This window comes from Poecilia formosa, unplaced genomic scaffold (assembly GCF_000485575.1).
Source record: "Poecilia formosa unplaced genomic scaffold, Poecilia_formosa-5.1.2 Scaffold160, whole genome shotgun sequence".
NCBI classification, from domain to species: Eukaryota; Metazoa; Chordata; class Actinopteri; order Cyprinodontiformes; family Poeciliidae; genus Poecilia; species Poecilia formosa.
The window spans coordinates 1,339,658-1,360,033 of record NW_006800099.1 but is presented as its reverse complement, the minus strand read 5'-3'; the positions used below and the strand labels follow the sequence as shown (position 1 = coordinate 1,360,033).

The window sequence follows — 20,376 nt, the reverse complement described above, 5'->3', positions numbered from 1 at the left end:
GATATGTATAAAATCTTTATTCCATTTGTTTTCCTTGCCTTTTGGCTTTAGAACCATTTAGCATGAGACAAGAATCAAAACATTAAATACACTAGTCAAACCTGGGGATAGTTATTCTGTCGACAGATTCTTTAAAATATATAAAACTTAACCCTCTATTAGTCAACCTGCCATTAAAGCAGGAACTGCCACTGTAACATAGAAAACATGTTAATCTTGAAATTATCTATTCATCGCATACAGTAGCTATAAAGAGGAGAACATGGCTGAAAACATGCATCTGCCTTTGAGTAGGATAAAAACACATGCATAGGAAAATTAAAACGTCAGGAATGTGCAGATACATTCAGCTGCAGCGAATATAAAACCGATCCGGACTGCGACAACGCGGCGACGGTTTGTTCCTCCACCGAAGAAGAGGAACGTTCTCTTGCCATTTGTTTAAAACTGTCACTTTTAATTTGGCACAATTTGAAAAGCTGAGCGATTAAGAGACGATATAAAATATAATTATTCTACACTGGTGCACAAATCTCTTCCCCCCCCCCACACACACACACGCGCACACACAAGTCAATCGGGCACATCTTTCTGCAGCGAACACATACACCCACAAAAAAACACCCGGTCATAAAGTTTCTGTTCTAACAGGTTTTTGGGGGGGGAATCATATTTGTCATAGTTATAAAACAGCTGCGGCAAAGTTTTCTGTGTGGGTTATTTGTGGCTTTTAAAAAAAACAGTTCTGTGGATAACGGAGCGGCTGCTGCTGTCGGCGCTCGTCTGCGGCTCACGCCAGTCCGGGGTGGCTGTAGTGGTTTCCGTGCTGCGAGTCCAAAGGCTGCGGGTTCGGCTTGCACTCCAGTTGTTCCTCCGCCTGTTCGTCCGCCTGCGTGCAGAGCGGCGGCGTCCGCTGCTTGAAGAAATCCGATACGTATTGAACCTGAGAGCGGAGAGAAGCGAGCAAGTTTAAAACACAGAACGTAATAAAATAATGTGCATTTAAACTTTTGCAAACGAACCAGAAGAGAGAAGCATTTGTATTCAGTTCTCTTTAATCTGCTACATAAATACAATCCAGTGCAGTTGTGATGTGGAGGCCTTAAAGGTTTGTTAATTAATGAACTTCGTCCTAATCTTCTGCTATGTTTGTGCAGCGAAAATGTCCGTTTGTGCCGCTATAATTTTAAAGATATTAAGAAATGTTTCCAGAGGTCATGAAAGGTCAACCGGCTCCTCTCCTCACCTTCTTCAAATCAGATAAAATTGGTGTTAATCAGCCCGACTTGTGTTGACTTTTGACTTTAGAGACATTAATGAAAGTTTAAAGGTCAAAAAAGTTGGGGGGTGGGGGGGTCCAGTTAATGTTTTGACCTTTAAAATTTCATTAATGTCTTCAAACAAAACATTTTACTGCACAAACGTTTGACACCAATTTTGTCTGATTTGAAGAACCAACTTCACTCAGACACATGGTGCATTAAGGAACAAACAGAATCGTGACGATGAAGCAACACATCTGACAGGTCAGGGAGAAAAGATGGAAACGTTCAGAGGAGAGCTGGGATATAAAACTGAATCTGCAGAATTAACATTTTCTATAAGAAAAAAGTGTATTTAAAAAAAAAAAAAAAAAAAAAACAATCTTACAGTGTCCCGACAGTAGAATATGAAACAGATAATTTGCGAAAAGATCGAGCTCCTCCATTTCCTCCCTGAGACGTCTGAAAAAATGCTCCCGGTCAGAAACAACCAATCAGGAGCGTCTTGGAGTTTTCAGTCTACTCTGATTGGTTGTTTCTAGTTAGTGCTGAAAGAAGAGCTAAGATTTTTTCCACAGATTTACTATCTGATGCCAAACTATTACACCGTAGTGACAGTTTATATGTAAAATATAAATTCTTTGTAAACTGCAGCTTTAAATGCATGATCTGAAACTGTGAAGATTATGGCACAACAGAATAAGGCTGCAAACTAATCATGATGCTATTGCCTCTGTTTTCTCCATCGTGAGGTTTTCACAACCTTTCGCCATCTTTGAGCATCTCTAAATATTTATATGGTTCACAGGGTTTTTTTGTTTTTTTTAAAGTGACCTGGTTTTCTCTTGCTAGCCGACTCACCGTGAGCACAGCGATGAGCGCGCCCTGCAGCAGCCCCACCAGCACGTCGCTCCAGTGGTGCTTGTTGTCGGAGACGCGCGTGTATCCAACGTAGAGAGAAAACGCCACCAGGAAGAACTGGATGGTGGGCCGGACCAGCCTCGTCCACTTCCCCTGCATCCTGGCCTGGACGTAGAGCTGCGCGCACACACACACACACACACACACACACTTAACTCTGACCAGATGACACTACTGGAGGTTTTTATTTGGAAATCCATCTCCCTCCTAACGGTTATTATTAGATCTGTTTGCTTTCCTCCTACGGTGAAATATGAAAAATGACAACAATGGTGTTTTCAGTCCGGAGACGTCCGTGTCTCGACTGTCTCCTCCTGTTGTGGCTCATTTCTGGGCTTTCCACTAAACAGCCTGTTCACATCTGGACAAAAGGTCACACGGGGTCACTCACCGACAGGAAGAGCATGCAGTACATCCCGAAGGCTGAGTGACCGGAGTAAAACGACAGCCTGAGGGGAAAGAGAGAAAATGAAAATGAAGATTCAACTAATTCACTCCATTGGGAGATTATAATGATTTTTTTAATTCACAATGTTTAATATATATTTTTAATAATTATGGGGGGTGGAGCAGTTTCGGTTGAGGAATAATTTAAGACACTCTCATATTTATTCCTTCAAGGAGGAATAAATCATTCACTCTGTGTGCAACTTCAGCATCGTGACGCTGATTTTACATCCAATCTGGACAGAAGTGGACTTCATGCAGCTTTACATGAATTGACTCTTGAGTTTTAGCTGCAATGCTGTGTGTAAACTAACTCTGAGGACACTGAGCGAGTGACGGATCCATTTCCTCTCACCTGGATTCCGTCACATTGCGCGGGCTGCCTGTGCAGTTGATGTTCACCACGTATCCGCTGCAGGACGTCGGGGCGCACACGGACAGGAAGTTCGGACGGGGGCGGCCGATGGTGAACTTCGCCAGATCGGTCAGGGACTGGCTGACCGCCGCGCCAAACAGGAAGGTGCCGACCACCTTGTAGAGCGCGGACAGGTACTGGTTGAACGTGGAGTTTGAACGCAGGCGTTTCGTGTGCACCAGGTAGGCCTCTCCGGTGGTGATCTGCAGCGAGAAAAGCCATTTGGAAAACGTTAAAAAAAAAAAAAAAAACGACAACCTTCTCGCCAAGTTGCAACCATGAGCTCAACAACGGGACTTACAATGACCATAGAGCAGGCGATGGTGACGGCGGCCATGGTTCCATGGGAGATGGTGTCTTTCCTGTAGGGATATCTGATGCTCTCGTCGTCGCAGTGGATTCCTCTCAGGTACGGTTTGAACCTCAGCGTGAGGATGGCTGAGGGCAGAGCCGCTGGAGACACAGGAAAAATGTATTTAGTGATAAAGGCAGTTTCTTGTTTTTTTCTTTTTTAAATGTTTATGTAGGAGAAGAAATGCCTGAACGTCGGTGGTGATCCTACAATGAAAGAACTTCAATATCTAGAAATACAGACAGTCACTTCTTGGTTACGATTAAAATGTCTAACAATGTTAAAAAAAAAAAAAAAAACAAGTTCTGCTTTCTTTAGAGAGAATTATTCAAAATTAATCTGGTATTTTGTTCAAGCTTTATATAAATTATGACTTAATTTTTTTGATAAATTCAGTAGGCTGAGAGAAAACATGACGCATAGCAAAAACTGTCATCACTTTCTACATTAAATTCAATTTCATTCCAATATAAAATGGACATTATCAATGTTTTCTTTACAAAAACATCACCGACACACACAAGCAGCGCTGCATGAATGTTTGGCAACACATCTACAGTCTGCTGCAGCGATGGCGTCATGTATGCATCCTGCTTTTATTTAAAGAATCCAGCGAGAAACGGAGCCCATCGTTACATTTGATCAGAACAATGAGCTGAGTCGGCGTTCAGCAGCAACATTCGAGTCGCTTCAGAAATGTGCCGACTAACAATTCGATGATTCTGCAGCATCAGCAGTAAATGTGACTCGTCTGAAAACATGGCCGTGTCCAGATCGCTCATTTCTTTAATAAGCTATTGGTGATGAGATACAAATGAGAGTGAAAGTAAGACGTTTTAGGGATTTCTACAGACTTTATTTTGCGAAAAGTCAAAAATAATTTCACCCTAAAACTGTTTTTGCTGCCCAAGGATTCACAATTACTGGCAATTACTTTTCTTTACGTCGCTGTGGAGGAACTGTTCCCCAATCTTTGTCACTCTTAAAGTAGTTTATTGTCAAACCACTTTTTTTATTTTTTATTAATTTCCAATCTGAGCTTTGACTAGGCCACTGCAAAACCTTCAATTTGACTTGAACTCGATGGTGCATTTTAGACAATTATTCTGCCACAGAACCCAGCACATCTTATAAAGTCCATCATACCGCCACCGCCGTGTTTGAGTGCATGTATGGTGTTCTTTTTAGAAAATCCTGTTAGTTTCATATCAGATGTAACAGCGAAAAAAAGTAGAATTTCTTCTCACTGGCCCAGAGAACATTTTCCCAAAAGTTTTGAGGATCAAAATCAACAAATGTGAGATTGTGTGTTTTTTTTTTGTCTTTTTCTTATTTTTGTCAGCTGTGGTTTTGGCCTTGGAGCTTTTTTACAAGTCATTACTGTTGAATCCAGACACTGACCTGATCTGAGGCACATGAAGCCTGTAGTATTTTTAAATGTTGCCATTTTCTGCTCCTTTGGGTAACTCACTAAGGTGTGCTTAGAGCAGCGATGTGATGCTGGCCCCTCATGGAGACGCTCACCACTGTTCCATATTTTCTCCCTTCATAGATAGTGTCTTGTCGCAGCTCACTGGAGTCACAAAGCTTGAGAAAGCAAACTTTGCAGCAGCTTCTATCAGGATGTAGTGATGGATGCTTCTCCCGTCTTAAATTTTGACACGACGCATTTCGTTTTTACCCCTTTCACCCTCTTTCAGTCAATTTTCTGACCCTACAAGTCGGGCAATAATCAGACCCGGGTGTTGCTGGTGAAGTAAACACTGAAACTATGATTTTGTAAATTCATGATCAATGTCATCTTTTATAATTTTTTTTTTCTGAAACATGAAAATGTGACAAAAAGTCTAAAGCAAATGTAATCTTTAACGCAGCAAAGTGTTTCCATGTCGTGCACGCTCAATTTTCCAAAATGCTTCGTTAAACTTTTTTGTAAGCAAGAAAGAGAATGGAGTAGCTCTGCATTAGCCGGTCAACTTGTGAGCAGCGACAGGTGGACACGACAGAATCGCAGGTTATAATTATTACTTTACTTTAAGACCCAAATTGTTTAAAAATCTTGGTTTGCCTTGATGCCGATGAACTGGTGGCCAGTTGGGAGTCAAAGCAGGCCCAGTTTGTGTGTCTGTAATGTTTTTAAAGTCCCAGTAAGAATAGTTCAAACACACAATATTTCAGCTTCAGACAAGACACCACTCTCCCAAAAGCATGAATTTGTCAGAGGCAACAACTTTTATCCCTGCAGGTTGCATTTTCTCTTTAAAAAAAAACAACCCAGAGACACTGGTGGCCGTGGAAACCGGCCGGACGCTGCAGAGGCGACCTCTGACAGCGGGGGCGGCGTTCACACCGTAAAGGGCCTGGGAAGCCGAGCAGCGGAGGGGGAAAACACACATTCAACATGCCTCTGAAGACGTGCTGACGTGCTCACACACACACACTCCTGACAGACAAAAAAGAAAAAAAGGGTTGAAGTTTGCTGACTCGAAAAAGAGAGGTGTGCATTTATAAGGTCGTAATGAGAAAAAGCTTTTGTTGAGGACGGTCAGGAAACGCTGGGCTCAAAACTTCCCCTCACAGAAGACAAAAGATGACAAAGCCGTCTCTTAAATCAGAGGAAGACAACAGTTTTATCCGACCGACAGCCTTTAAATAGCTTTCCTGTTTTCAAGAACTTTCTGCTGAAGGCAGAAACAAGGGGGTGGGGGGGAATTGGATGGAGTTTGTGTTTTAGGCCAGTAGCTGCGTATTCACCGACACGCACCACAAGTGTTCCCTACAACGACAGCACTTCCTCGGTGTGCGCACCTTCAGTTCATCCAGCAGAAAGACAACAATCCACCAAAAACACAAGCGGAGACACAAACGGCTCGCATGTAAAGTCACAACAGTAATCTGACGTAGAGACCTGGAGCTCAGGACTGAGAGGTACGAGCGTTTATATTGTTTCCTCCAGGGGAAACTATGCAACGACTATAAGCTGGTCTCAAAGCGAACAGTTGCACACATTTGTTTATGTTGTTGTTTTTATGTAAATGGCTGCTGATGCAACGCTGGAAGGACAAATAAACCTCACTATTCTGCACCAGAATCTGCACCAAAAGCACAACTGCAGTGTTTTGCAATAGCATTCACACACCTTTGATCATTTCTCCATCTGTTGTGTTAAAGACTTTAATGTGTTTTGTAGGGGTTTTAATGTGACACTTTGTTTTTTTCTTTGCAAATGTAAAGTTTATGCCAGCAAAAATAAAATATAGACTGCTACAAATCAAGTATGGGGAACAAATTTTATAATTTAGATCGACGGTAATTGGATCTGATCAGAGTGGCAGCATCATGCTGTGGGGGGAAATGAAAGGAGCTTAAAAGAGAAAAATCCTGGAAGAAATCCAGTCAGAGGCTGCAAAAAAAAAAAAAAAGACGTGGCAGAGGTTCACTGTCCAGTGGAAGTTTGCAATACGACCGCTGCACAGGACATTTGGCATCTTATTTTAAAGTGCCATGGACAAAATTCCTGCATGCCAGTAACATATTTAGCTTGTTGGAAGGATTTTATTATTCTTCTAACAGATTCAAAAGCTCACAAAGAGCGGTGGGGACGAGACAACAAAGGAAAAGACATACTGGAGTGGGCAAAACGGTTTGTCGTTTTCTTTATCTGATGCAACTGCAGTTTGTATTAAAGTGCATTGCTGCGTACGAGCGGCTCAGTCCAAGTCCAGATCTAAATCCCCTCAGAATCTGTGGAAAAATGTGTAAATGGACAAGATTCTCCCTAACCAACAGGATAAATCACATTTTAACAAAAAAAAGTGTTTTTTTTTTGTTTACATTAAATGAGCTTATAAAATCTTAAATCGTTTTCTTCCACCCAATAGAACCCGTCACCTGAGGAAAACTTTCATAAAAATTAAACTGATGGTTCAGGAAAAATCACATTTTTGCTTAAAATGAATTTCCAAACCAAGGTGAACCGTCAGAGAGAAGCATGAAATGTTCAGTGTTGCAAAACATTTTACAACCACAAGTTGTTCCTAGTCATCCTATGTTGAGTCAGACCAGTTAGATAATTAGCGAATCACAGATTGTGACTCATGCAGCACATTTCACCAGGACACCTAAAGACAAACCCTGATGTCCGTTCTGGTCTTTGATGAGGAGCCGGTTCCTCGTCTAGGAGGATTTATTCCATGACAGGAAGTCCCGCCCCTCCCTCTGCTCCTCTCATCTCCGAGGAACATTTCTCCAGCAGGTCAAGCGTCGCTCTCAGCCTGGCTTTGAACTAGAGTCCGACCGGCGTTTGTTCGGCAGGGAGGAGGGATAACATTAAGATAAGACGCCGATTGTTCGACACGAGTCGCAGGAGGCCACATGCTGCGCAACCGGACAAATTTAAGCCGCTGTTAAAGAAAAACGAAAAAGAAAAAAGAAAAAAAAACAGACACGGGAATCAACAGCGCATTTAGCCACATAGGGAATGAGGAAGTGGACATCGACTGCAAGCTGAGGCCAGATTAGAGTTCCTGTTATCGGTTTTGGACAGTTTCTGTCTGCTCTGTTATTCCAGAGGGCCTGGTTTTGTTTTTGAGGCGGGCCCGCCTTCCTACGGGTGATATTTTTACAAAAACCCCACACATGCATTTACTGTTGGTTTAGTTCAAAGTGGATCAGCAGGATCCGATCAGTCCACTTCAGGAAAAGATCTCAAAATAAATTCGCACCTCAAAGCGACTAAGAGTTTAACAAACCAAACGCTAAAGTCAAGCCACAGTGAAGCACGCCGGGGTGTGCGTCATGCTGATGTCCTGACCGACACATACCAGAGATCCTTGATAAAAATGAAGCATTTTTCACTTCATGCAGAAAATGTTCTGCATTTTCCAACAGCCTAAAGTGAATTCTTCCTCCATTTCTGCAGCCTGATAAATGATTTTTGGCCTGATTCTTTGTCTGAGTGGTTCTACCACAATCCGTCCTAAATAAAAATGTTTTTTTTGTTTTTTTTAAACTCCACGTTTTGCACATCTGTAGAAAAAGTTTCAGGCTTGTACCAGCTTGTCTCATCCCGATGTGACATTTTCCACGCTGCTGTCAAGTTTTAGTTCCTGCGTGAGCCGTCAGCGCTCCGAACAAACAATGGGTTCGTCTCACAACGTTTCCACCCAGGAGAAGGAACACACTCGTGGTTTTTGCTGACTTTTTAATCGACTGATATGAAATGTCAACTGGACAGATAAAAAAAAAAAGAAAGAAAGGAAGAAAAACAGGGAGGGGAGCAAAAGTATTGTTTCACACTTTTACAGTTCTGTCTGAAAAGATCCTGAATCTACCCTGAGAAAATAAACATGATGAAATTTGGGATCATGCGCAAGTATAACTTCCCCTTGACCTACGACCCTGCAGGAAGAGGGAAGTGTTCCTGTTATTCTGCTCAAGATGAGTGGCCATCACTCCTTAGGAGCTGAATAATAGATATTTGTCAAAAAGCAGAACCAAAAACGGGGAAAGGTAAAGAATGTTTGAAGTCTGCGATCCTCCTGGGAGACGTTTAGGAAAACAAATATTTAACTTGTTCAGATCTTTCCGTTTACGAGTGACGTTGGTTTTTCGGTTCGTGTTGCGCTATGTTTCTCCTGAACCGCATTCCCATGACACGAGCTCAGGAAGAGCGGCGCGATAGCAACACTGTGTCCACATCGGCTGCTTTCCGTCAGCGCCGCTCGGTCAAGACCTCATCCGTCTGCGACGCTCGCCGTTTGTCCAAGAACTCTCTGGACAGCCGCTGCGATCGAGACGAGCGTTGTTGCAGAAAGAGAGCATCGCTTCCTGTTAGGACGGGTGTTTTTCCTGGGAAAAAATAAAAAGAAACGACACAAAGGAAGGCAAATAACTGATTTTTACGAGACTGGAGAAGGCCACAAAGCGAGCTTTATCAAGTGTAGCCAGCGTAAGCCGCACCGTTTCCCCCCCTCGTTTCCAGCCTTTGTGTTAAGATAACCCGACTGCTGCTGGCCCGAGCTTTACTGATACGACAAATGTATTAAAATCTGATGCAATGCTTGGAAGGAACTCAACAATAACCTTGAGGCTTAACTACGTCAATAAAGCTGGGAGTTAACGCAGCAGCGGCGTCCAAAAGGCCACGGCTCGACGCGCCTGGCGCTTGTTTGCTTTACGCCTTGCTGTACATTTACCACATGCTTCACATTTCTCAACTTATTTATTACCCTCATAATAATTACCGTACAGCTTGATTTAGGCTAGAAGACGTGAAAACTTTAAAAATAAACTTTCCCAACCTGTGATGGACGAATACTTTTATGATTCTCATAAACACCAATGGATCTTTAGGTCGCTACTGCTGTCGTTTAAACAATTTGTTGGTTTCATGAGAGCATCAGTAATTATAAATCATCGTTATAAACATTTGGAAATGTAACAAAAGGCATGAAGTGTTAAAAGAAAAAAAAACAGACGAGTTTTGTTTTCAGAGCAGTATTTTCTCCAAACAAGAGATTTGTAGCTAAAAAGTTATTTTCAAATATGATTTCAATAAACGTCAAAGTATTGTGTCTAACAAAATATAAGTTTGCCAACTGTATTCAAAAGAATGGGACAGAGTTTTAGCAATATTTTGGGGTAAATAATGGCTTTTCCACAAATCTTTTTTTTTAAGAATTTGTAATTGTAAAATAACTTTGAAGAGGCTAAATTACTTTATGCATCGTCTTCAGCTTGAAGAAGTGATTTAAAAATCATACAGTTCAGGATTCTGTTTAAAATATTTAATGTTTCACACAACTACAGTAAAGATTACCTACTGAAATGTTAATTTTGTTAGCAAGTGGGGATATTCTCTCACGTTCAAGATTTATCTTTTCTACTGGGGAATCAAACTGCTGCTACATCAACAATCTAAAAATAAAAAAAATAAATAAATCTGTGACTTTTCTATGCTTTGGTAACCAAAAAAAGTGTCGCTATCCAGCCTGACGTGGAGTCAACTTTACTGAAAAACAAGAACTCCTCCAGGATTATGTCCCGTCTCACTTTAAGACACAGTTTGTCAGACTTAAAGGATCATTCCTTCAAATCAAACCTCATGGTTAAACCAGGAGTTTCCGCCTCCAGACTCCTGCATGTTTTAGATTCAGTCCCTCAAGACTTTTGACTGGAGCAACGACTGAGCTTCATGAGAAAGATTTTTCTTTCACAGAAAATTTCCAAAAATTATCATCACAAGATTTGTATCCAGCAAGTTGCTAGATACACTTTCAGCTGACACAGCTGTTGAAATTGTGTCCAACATAGTAAAAATTAGCTAAACTTCATAATGTTTAATCAATGTTTAACCACTAAACATGGGTTTAGTGTACTCTGTTTTGCACCTTCTTTGTACTTATTTATTTCTCTGCACTTTTTTTTTTTTACTGGTTTTTATGAGAACCAACATACGACTATACTAAAAGAAACCAGATGCTGACAGAGTTGTACTTTTTCTTTTCAAAAGGCACAAACATGAAAAAATAAAAAAAAGAAATAAGTTGTCCAACCAGCAACTGCCACTTTGAAATTTGCACCACGTTCATGGATGTTCATGACCTTTTCTGCAACAAAAGAAACTGAAACAACTCCCCTATTATGAAACCGCTACATAATAAATACATCGGCACAGGAAAGCGTGTGAGCGGCGCCGTCACACAGGAATGTCGGGGATCTGGAGTCATTCGTCTCCGATCGACTCTGACGTGGCGGAAAGAGACACCGACGCCGCGTCTCCATTAATCAAAACAACATCTGTCAGTGACTTTGAAAGGAGCACAAATTATGTTTTCAAACTGTCAACGCCGAATATGGACGATTCCTATTAAACTCTACAGGAGGTCTTAGGTCGTTTTTGGTGTGCTTCAGAACAAAAGTACATGAAATTAGCATTTTCAGTTTCTCATTTGAGTTTTTCACCGTCCAGTTGGATGATTTTAATTGCTTACTTGCTGAAAAAGAAAAATAGTGTTTTTATCAGTCAGATTTTAGGGAGGTTCTGTTTCTGTTCAGCCGGCCCGTATGGAGCAATCAGTACTGGTTTCTGCTTCTCTTGGGTCTAAACTGCACATACCAACTTTGAATTGCAACATAAGAGAAAGTAAAGTGTGATTTGACAAAAGTAGGTCTGAATCCAACAGAAAATGTAAGATTATCCCAGGTCTATGTGAACAAACAATTTGTGATGCGTGTGCACACGGAGGTACGCTTCGACGGGATCGAATTCATATGGAAAAAACTGCCAGAATCCCCTTTAAAGTTGGACTTGAAACAGGAAGTTTGAGCTTGCAGAGCAGCTGTTAGGTTTGGCTTTTTTGGTTACATGGGGTGAAAGTCACTGGTGAGACTACACAGCTACAAAACTAACCACTGAAGATCTAGATCACAACAAAGAGCAGCACACGAAACGCTGCAAAATGTGTTTATGCGCTTATTTATGACGATAAATTACTCACTGCATAGATCATAGACTATTATCAATTAAGAGTGAGGCAGCTGTTTATAGTAAGAAAGCTTTTGAGAATTTTTGATAAAAATCTGCAATAAATTATGTGTTAGAGCAAAAAGGTTTGAGGATTTGTAGATTTTGTGTGAATTTCCACGATAATTCTCAAGAATCTGGAGGGACTGATTGATATAATTTGGTAGTAAACTGATAAAAACTGCATTGATTTGATCAATATAATATTTAAGCACACTTAGTGTTTAGTCTAGAATCTAGAGGGCCATATAAAAAGCTACAGCGGGCCAGATTTGGCCCACGAGCCTCGAGTTTGACACGTTTAAAGTCATAACACGACTCGCCATGACAGGTGGCATCATTAAATATCTAAAGCCACTGCTAAAGGGATTCACATTTCTCATCATTTCAATACTTTCTAATTGTTGTCATGGCGATTCATTTAGTGCCTTTCATTAGGAGCAGATAAAAACCCCAAAATGTTCTGAATGTAGGCTGTTTAAATGTTAATGCATGAGAGCAATGCTAAGAGGAGAAAGAAAACAAAATTATATTCATACACATCTTAAAAACACTGCTCCATGTCTGCTCAGAGTGAGGTTAGGATGTTGAAACGAGTGTGTGAAGGAGTCAGCAGCCGTGTTATGTACACTTGTACGGCTTGTTGTGTGTATGGCTTGTGATGGTTCTGCATGCAGCGGCGACAGATAAGAGCCACAGGGTTGAAGTTTGTGTGCAGAATGAAAGAGGAAGAAATAAAAATACCGAAACATGTTTGTCAGCTTCTTGCCTCCAAAAAACACTTTCACATGTAAAAAAAATAAATAAATCAATAAAATGTTGAAGTTCAAACTTTGGGAAATTTACTCAGAAAACATGATGCACTGAATAATCAGGTCTTAAAATGACTTTAGAGATCATTGTTCTGTCGCTGTGAAATTTACTAACATAAACTGTCTCAGTCAAAAGAATTGTTTTGCATTGTTCAATTTTTAAAAGTTTGTGTTTTTATGCGTTAATAATTTGTCCAAAAACATAACTTCTGCATAAAGTCTACTGTAAATAGATAAATCTTTGACTTGAATCTTTAGCAATAACCTGGAAATCAACATCTACACAAGTTAAACTATGGCAATTATTTTACAACCAAAACAACAAACTCTTCAACATAAAACTTGTTATACGCTTTGTATTGATTTCACTGAAAAAAAGAATGACTCACACAAACACTCAAGATATTTAAATGCATAAAGCTAAAAATGACCCACAAGATTAGAGCATAAAACAACAGTAATTGTGCTTTCAGTATCTAGTCTAGCCTGTTTTTCTTACAAACAAAACAACAAGTTGAAGAGTCATGTTACAAGAATGACTAAACTGTTGCAGGAGTTTTAAGGCCTTCTGCTTGTATTTCTTACTGGTGTAGTTAAAACATGGCGTCATATTTACTTTCAGAAAGCTACATAAGATGTGATGGAAAATAAAATCTGCCAAACAGCCGAAACACAAATAATATTCAAACTTGGTGAGAAACAAATACAGACGTCCAACACTTTGCATCAAGAAATGTGGATAAAAAAAAAATAAAAACTCAGGAATTTAGGAAGAGTTCGTCAAGAGAGAAATTTGGCAATTTTATCCTCTGTGTTTTGTAAGGAGATTTAAAGCGTCAGAGAAATCAACAACACATGGAGCGAGATGAGAAGAGAATATCCTTTCCTTTTTTTATATAATTACAAGATAAAACAGAAAGGCGTAGGAATGTTTGCGACATTTCTGCCGTCAGCGTTCATCAGCCAGTGACAAAGATTTAATCATAAATGGTTACAAGTAAAAGGAAGAACAGAAAAATCCAGGACATTTAGGAAGCTGTGTGAACTTGTCAGATGGGAAAGCTCACCTTCATGAGTCTTCCTCATCACAACAATGACTCACCTCCGATTTCACAACAAGGTGCTACGGCAATCAGGCAGAACATTACGACCGCTTGTCTAAAAACACCTCGTTACCCCACGAGACCCCTGAAGGGTTCTGGTGTTTCAGTAAAGGACTTCAACTGGATGTGGGTCCAGAAAACACAAACAAATCCTAATAATTATCCGTATAAACATGAAGGAGTCCTCATGGATTACTGTTGTCGTGAAGCGTCATTTGGTAAATTAATGTAAAGTCAACCCTTTTATTGCAAATTTTAATGGAACTTTGTATTAAAATGGTCATTATTATCCAAATAATGCAAAGTTTACACTTTTAATGCAACTTTTAGTACACCTTTGCATTAAGTGTGCCAAAGGCTCACCAAATATACAATTAGCATAGAGAGCCTCAGTGCAGAGCGCTTATTTATCGCCATCCAATCCGTTATTTGTGATATTGATATTGTGACTTTACAATATCTTATCCAGCCTCATCTCTAATGATGTCCCTGAGTCGAAGTGTTAATGCAGAAGAGACAGAAGTTGTTGGTTTTTGTCGCAAACATTTCTAAATCAGGACTCAGTTTCACTGTAGACTTTGCATTCAAGAACCAAGAGCTGAATTTCAAACAACCAAATCAGGTCTAGCAATAAACCTGACTGCATCGGCTCCCTGTTTGTCAAAAGATTGATCTCAAAGTCTTGTTGGTGGTCTGAGGCATGAACACGTCTGATTTACTCAGAGCTCCTGGTCAAATAAGGACCAGGCAGAAGAGGAAGCAGCGTTTCACATCTGCCTGAAAACCTGAGATGCACAAAAACTGCTGGCTCTTTTAAATGTTTCTGTTTACTGCAGCGGTTCTATAAAAAGGGTCATTTCTGTCACGTATGTTTATTTGCTCATATTTGATCACTTTGTTTCATTTTTGTGATGAACTCTCAGTGTTTTTATGCTTTTACAAAACATGTTGCTTCATTCAACTCCACCTTCATCTGTGAAGGACTTCCTATCACTCTGTATGAACGAATTGCCTCGTCATAATCAGTATTGTTCACCCAATCTGGCAGTGGTCATTACATTATGCTTAATCACTTGGATTAGAATGACTCAGACCGTCTTTATTGAGTAACTCAGTAAAAAGCTGTTTTTAATCAAGACTTCCTCCTGCAAACAGAAGAGCATTTACAGCAGGGTCTGCAGTCATCATCATTCCTCCATGTCACTCAGCAGAAGCATCCACAAGTGGAGGAAAACATGCAAAGGCCAAACATAAATCCTGTAATCCTCCAGCAGGAACTCTCCGCTTTTCTTGACCTGACCCCCTCCCCGACACGCAGCTGTGGAAAATCAAGCGAAGTGAGAATCCGACATCGGGGGTCATCACCGACGCTCGGCGGGATCGCGGTGTCGGAAACGCGTGCAGCGTGACGCAAACAGCTGGAAGATAAGCCGCTAATGGCTTTGTGTGAGAGCCAGGCAGCAGAGCAAGTTGCGGCGCGTCGCTTTGTTGCCCGTGCACAACTCGCTCCTGCACACAAGCAGAGCCCACCCTGAGCAGCATGCATGAACGGCCGCCTTTGGGTCTCTGCGAGGACGCGGTTCGACAAGCTGTACCCCCCCACTTCACTCACACACACACACACCTCCTGAATGGGGCCTTTAAAGTTATGAAAAAACTTTGTTTTGACAAAGACTTTTCCATGTCGGATAGATGGACTCACACGGACAACAACACACATAATCTGTGGTTTCCAAAACAGGATCTTAACCATCAGGAAGAATCAGCGACAGATATTTTTGTTCTTCCTGACTGTTTTAAAGCCACGAACCGGACTTGTACATAAAAATTTATCGTCCATTTATCAGGAATCGTTATTTAATCAAAATAAACATTTATCCTGCCTATATGCATCAGGTCACATCACATAAGGCAACCGCAAGGTTTCCCCCAGAAAACTTGCTCAGCAGTCATTCATCCAGCGGCCTGCCGTGTTTTTCAGTTAAAAATGTTTAAAGCTGATGGAAAATTTGAAAATATCACCTGATAATTATGTGTTATTGAAAGATTAGGAGATTAATACCTGAACACCAACTATAAAGTCTTAAAAAATGCAAACATTAAAAAAAAAAAAACTTAACTAAGCAATGCTAAGCCTGGTGGGGGCACATGTAAAGCCTGGAGGCCCGCCAGGCTTATAATACCCTGGGAGAAACCCTGCAACTGTGTACATCAGCTTATATTTCTGATCTTTAAAACCAAATTTCGCTTTCAGATTAGTTTGTTTTCTTCTGGAAAACTCTTGAGCAGCGGTTTAGAACATCACAATTAACATTTTTGAAAAGAACCATGCAGCCAAAACTGAAAATACAGTTTATAACCAATCAGGTTTTATGCGCCTAATCTGAACCAACGTCTGTTTCTGATCCAATACCGACATTCCTGGACCAGATATCGAGTTCAAAATCGTGTTTAGCTGTTACAGTAGTGTAACCTCCGACGCTGCGAAACAACAACGATGAGCTTCAACTTGGTCATTTTTGGTTCTTTTGGACTTTCAAACCAAAAGAACCATAAACAGGATCTGGAAATGTTAGGACCATGATGATCAACTCTGAGAACGCAGGAATATTTACAATCCAGGACACAAATGGAAGACATTGTGCCAAAAGTACAAACTTTAAAAAAATAGAAAAAAAAAAAAGACTAAAATAGTTAACATATTATTGTGAATTCTCTGTCTCTTATAGCATCTCCTGCAATTTTGAATGTTTGGACCCAGTTCATGGCAGAAAGGCTTGTGAAATTAACGGTTACGGTAAAATGGTGGCAAACTTTAGCTGATATAAGTCATTTTTCTTTAAACTACTGTTGAAACCAATTAAAGTCATTTTCTATTTAAGCGCTTAGAGATATTTTGGTTTTATGTGACATATTACACAAGACTGAACAAACACAATCATAATCAGAACAAACAATAGAGACAGGCACTAATGCAACTAAATTAAAATTACACATAAAATTTCTGCATTTTTAGTTCTGTGCATGTCCACAACTCATAAAAATATGGAAATACAGCAAAAAAGAAAACAGGTGGCTTAAACTCATGGATGGAAATTAATTATTGACATGAATAAGATGGCAATGTGTAAGTATGAAATGGAGGTCAAAGGGCGGCTCACTGTTGAGCCTCTTATGGGGTCATTGACCCAGATTAATTAGCCTTTTTGTTCTCATGATGAGATTTGAGAAAACTGTTTTACAAACTTCTAAAACCTATACTTCACCAACTGGCTGTGCTTTTTTCTTTTTTTTTTTGTCCTGTCAGTGTAAATTTATTTATGGAAAATGTACTAGGTCTGTTTTTTTGGGTTTGTTTTTTTAATAAAAGCGTAAAAAAAGTGCAGAGTATTGCACCAACTCCACACACCCACTTGGATACATTTACAGGCGATAGTTTCGCAAGACAAGGAGGAGGATAATAAATGATAAAAAATAAATAAATTTGCCGATTACTTCAGTGAAAGACGCCAGTAAGCATCAAGATCACTCGGTGTTGAGAAATATTCTGCTTGGCTCTAAAGACCCATTCCGTAGTTAAGTAAATCCACATCTGTGCCACCTGATGAGCAGCCTTTTTCACAGAATCAATTTCACTTTCTGCCCCTTTAGCTTGTGGAGCAACAGTTATCACCTGCAGTAAATCAAACGAGGCTCTATTGAGCAATCCTGTGCGTCACACAATCCCAAAAGGAAACGCAACTTTTCTCCTTTTCCTCCGGTTTTACAGCTGACTGCGCGCACACAAGGGCCGCGGAGTGAAACCTATCCCAATCCCAGCCACTGTCATAAATAAATAAATAAATAAATAAATAAATAAAGCGAGGAAACAAAATGCGGCAACTCACCGACAAACACGCACAGAACATCCACCACGATGAAGAGCCGCCTTTTCTTCTCTTCTGGCATGTTTCCTCCAGCGCTGCGCCGCGTTTCCTAAACTAAACCACGTCGCTGAAAACGCAGGTGGGCTGAGAGGAGCACCTGGTTGCGGGAGTCCGTGCGTGGAAATAAAACAGGGAAGAAAAAACGAAAAGAAAGAAAGAAAAAAAAAAAACAAACAAACGACCTGGTTGCTCTTCCTGCTCTGCTGCTGCGTACCTGACCTCCCACCCGTCTGGCAGCCTGCTTCTCTGACTGACTGATTGTAGGAGGTTCTGCTTCAGGTGCGCAGCGTGGACTGCCCCCACGGAGGGGCGCGGCTCCCAGCGCGGGAACATTCAAAGAGTTCATCAAAACTCTTTTTGTGGCTAAAGGTGAAAACTTTTAGCTTATTCTTGTCCATTTTTTCCTCCTTGTTACAACATTCTTAAAGGGGCGTCATGTATAAACGACTATTTTGGCGTTAACGTTGTTCCCTCATCAAAAACATACCTGGAGTTTTGCTTTAATTCTTTCACGCATGTTTGGGAAATCCCTTAATCTCCATGGCAACCGTTCAGACTAGCTAGCAGCAGTTAGCATGGATCTGCGCACCTGCTGAGCTCATTATGCAGGATATATCCTCAGTTGAAACACCTGGAAAAACGCTGTTAAAGGGTTCAATACATTGATTATTTCATATCTAAATAATCAGATAGACTAAAGAATAAAGCTATGTGGAAATGTTGGTTTTATATAAATAACAAAATCAAGCAACATAAACATTTTCCAAATTTGTTTCTTTCTATATAAAACTACCGGTGTGTGTCTTTGTCCGGTGAATTTTTTTATTAAAATGAGTTTATTCTTCATTCAGTGAAGTTACTCACAGTATCCAGAAATTGTACTCCAGTAAAAATAGCAATACTTTATAATAAGATTTCACAAGTAAAAGTAAAAAGTACAGCTTTGTAAAAATACTCCTAAAAGTTTTTTTTTCTGTAAATGTTACACAAGTAAATGTAGCTAGTAGCTACTACCCAAACATCCTCCTAGGTCTAATTAATTTTCACAACTTCAGGTTAAATGCAGAGAAAGTAATGCTTTTCACAAATAGAATAAGATTTTCTGTCCATAAAAAAAAATCTGATTCTGTAAATAAGAACCTTTGTTTACTGCAGAATAATAATGACGTTGTGCTCTGAGCGTCTAGGAGTAGTCAAATCCTGTCCAGAGTCCTTCAAAAACTCAAATACCATTTGAATTAACCTCAGAATCAGATACCAATCAGATGTTTTGCTGTGTAGCGCCCCCTTTCTTATGAGCAGAACTCAGTTTTACCAACATCAGAACTGGTTCTGGTGGAGCTCACTGGATTTATATTCAAAATCTCCAAGCATTTCAAAGAGTTCAAGCTGCCACAGAGTGTAAATATCACGATTCTTCATGACATTTAAAGAGTTTGAGGTGATTTTTAAATAATATTTGTTTCATGCCGAACTCATCTAAATATCTGAATCTATTTTTAATGAATAACTCAAATCTGCTCCAGTTAAAGATCCAATAAAGTTCAGAGTACTCCACATAGACTTTCTCTGAAGACTATTTTTCCTACTTGGGTCTTATTTTTTTAAATAATTTTAATGCAATAAGTTTTCCTATTTAATCATCAGCCATGCATGGAATTTGACCTGCACAAATGTTTTGGCTGGTAATTTACAGCAGGTCACGTTTCCAGTAACGTCGTGTTCCAGTAAACATCCGTCCGTTTTACACCAGAACCAGCCGCAGGCGGGGAGAAGAGAAAGGGTTTCAGTTTGCTTTTGAAAGTGGAAACAATTCAATAAAACTCAGCAACATACAAAACCAAAGCTTCAATGTACTTGAAAACCACTTCCCCATAAACTCATCAATATGCTTTGATGCCATATTAAAATCTTTACTGATTTTCTTTTGCGGATCTGTTTTTGACTCGATGTGAAAGCTAGTTGAGGCGAACGTATCTGGCTAAAACATGGGCACAACGTGCCACAAGTACAGGGTGGGCCATAAGTTTCCATACGTAGAAAAAATAAACATTTTATATTGGACAACTGTTTTTATTTTTGTGGGATTCTGTGTAATCGCTGCACGTCTTGGACCACTTTGTGGTTGATTTGCAACATTTCCAGTTTTCTGAAACTTGCAAATAAGTTTTGCCACAGTGTGGTGTGTGTGATGCTCGTTCCATGTTTCCTGTTAAAGTTTTGTGCAGCCATGCCATTTCAGATCTTTGCTCTTTGCATCTTCTTGGGTATCTGAAATATAACAGAAACATACATTTTACATTTATATGGAAACTTATGGCCCACCCTGTATATAAATACCTTGATCGAAAAAAGCATCAGCCCGTATTTTGAAAAACAGAAGCTTTCACAATACCGCAACGCCAACTTTAGTTGCTTAATTCGTAGACAGCTGGTTGCTGTCTACAAGTTATTCTGTTAGCCAGATGCGATGGGAGTCTATTCCAGAGCTTTTCCTTTTGCTAGTGATGGAGAAAAGTGTGTTACATAGTTTGAATGCTTGACCCAAACACACGATACTCCCTGAGTACATCAAGCATATCACCCGTAAACTGGCACTGAGCTGGGAGGC

General features: G+C 40.2%; 1 protein-coding gene across 1 annotated transcript; it reads right to left on the bottom strand.

The window, feature by feature from the left end:
- plpp2a (phospholipid phosphatase 2a) lies at positions 1-18,187 on the bottom strand. The gene is made up of 6 exons (XM_007564565.2): positions 17,727-18,187; positions 3,347-3,498; positions 2,986-3,248; positions 2,575-2,632; positions 2,124-2,300; positions 1-943 (listed from the first exon to the last, which is right to left on the bottom strand). Exons 1-6 carry the CDS (start codon positions 17,785-17,787, stop codon positions 791-793), a joined length of 864 nt encoding a protein of 287 aa, XP_007564627.1. The 5' UTR covers positions 17,788-18,187; the 3' UTR covers positions 1-790.
- Between the last annotated feature and the right edge of the window lie 2,189 nt (positions 18,188-20,376).

Coding starts and splice junctions, on each gene's coding strand:
- plpp2a (XM_007564565.2), bottom strand. CDS start 17,787: ATGCCAGAAGAGAAGAAAAGGCGGCTCTTCATCGTGGTGGATGTTCTG. Junction 3,249..3,346: donor TCGCCTGCTCTATGGTCATT/GTAAGTCCCGTT, acceptor TTCTCGCTGCAG/ATCACCACCGGAGAGGCCTA. Junction 2,633..2,985: donor CGCAATGTGACGGAATCCAG/GTGAGAGGAAAT, acceptor CTTTCCCCTCAG/GCTGTCGTTTTACTCCGGTC.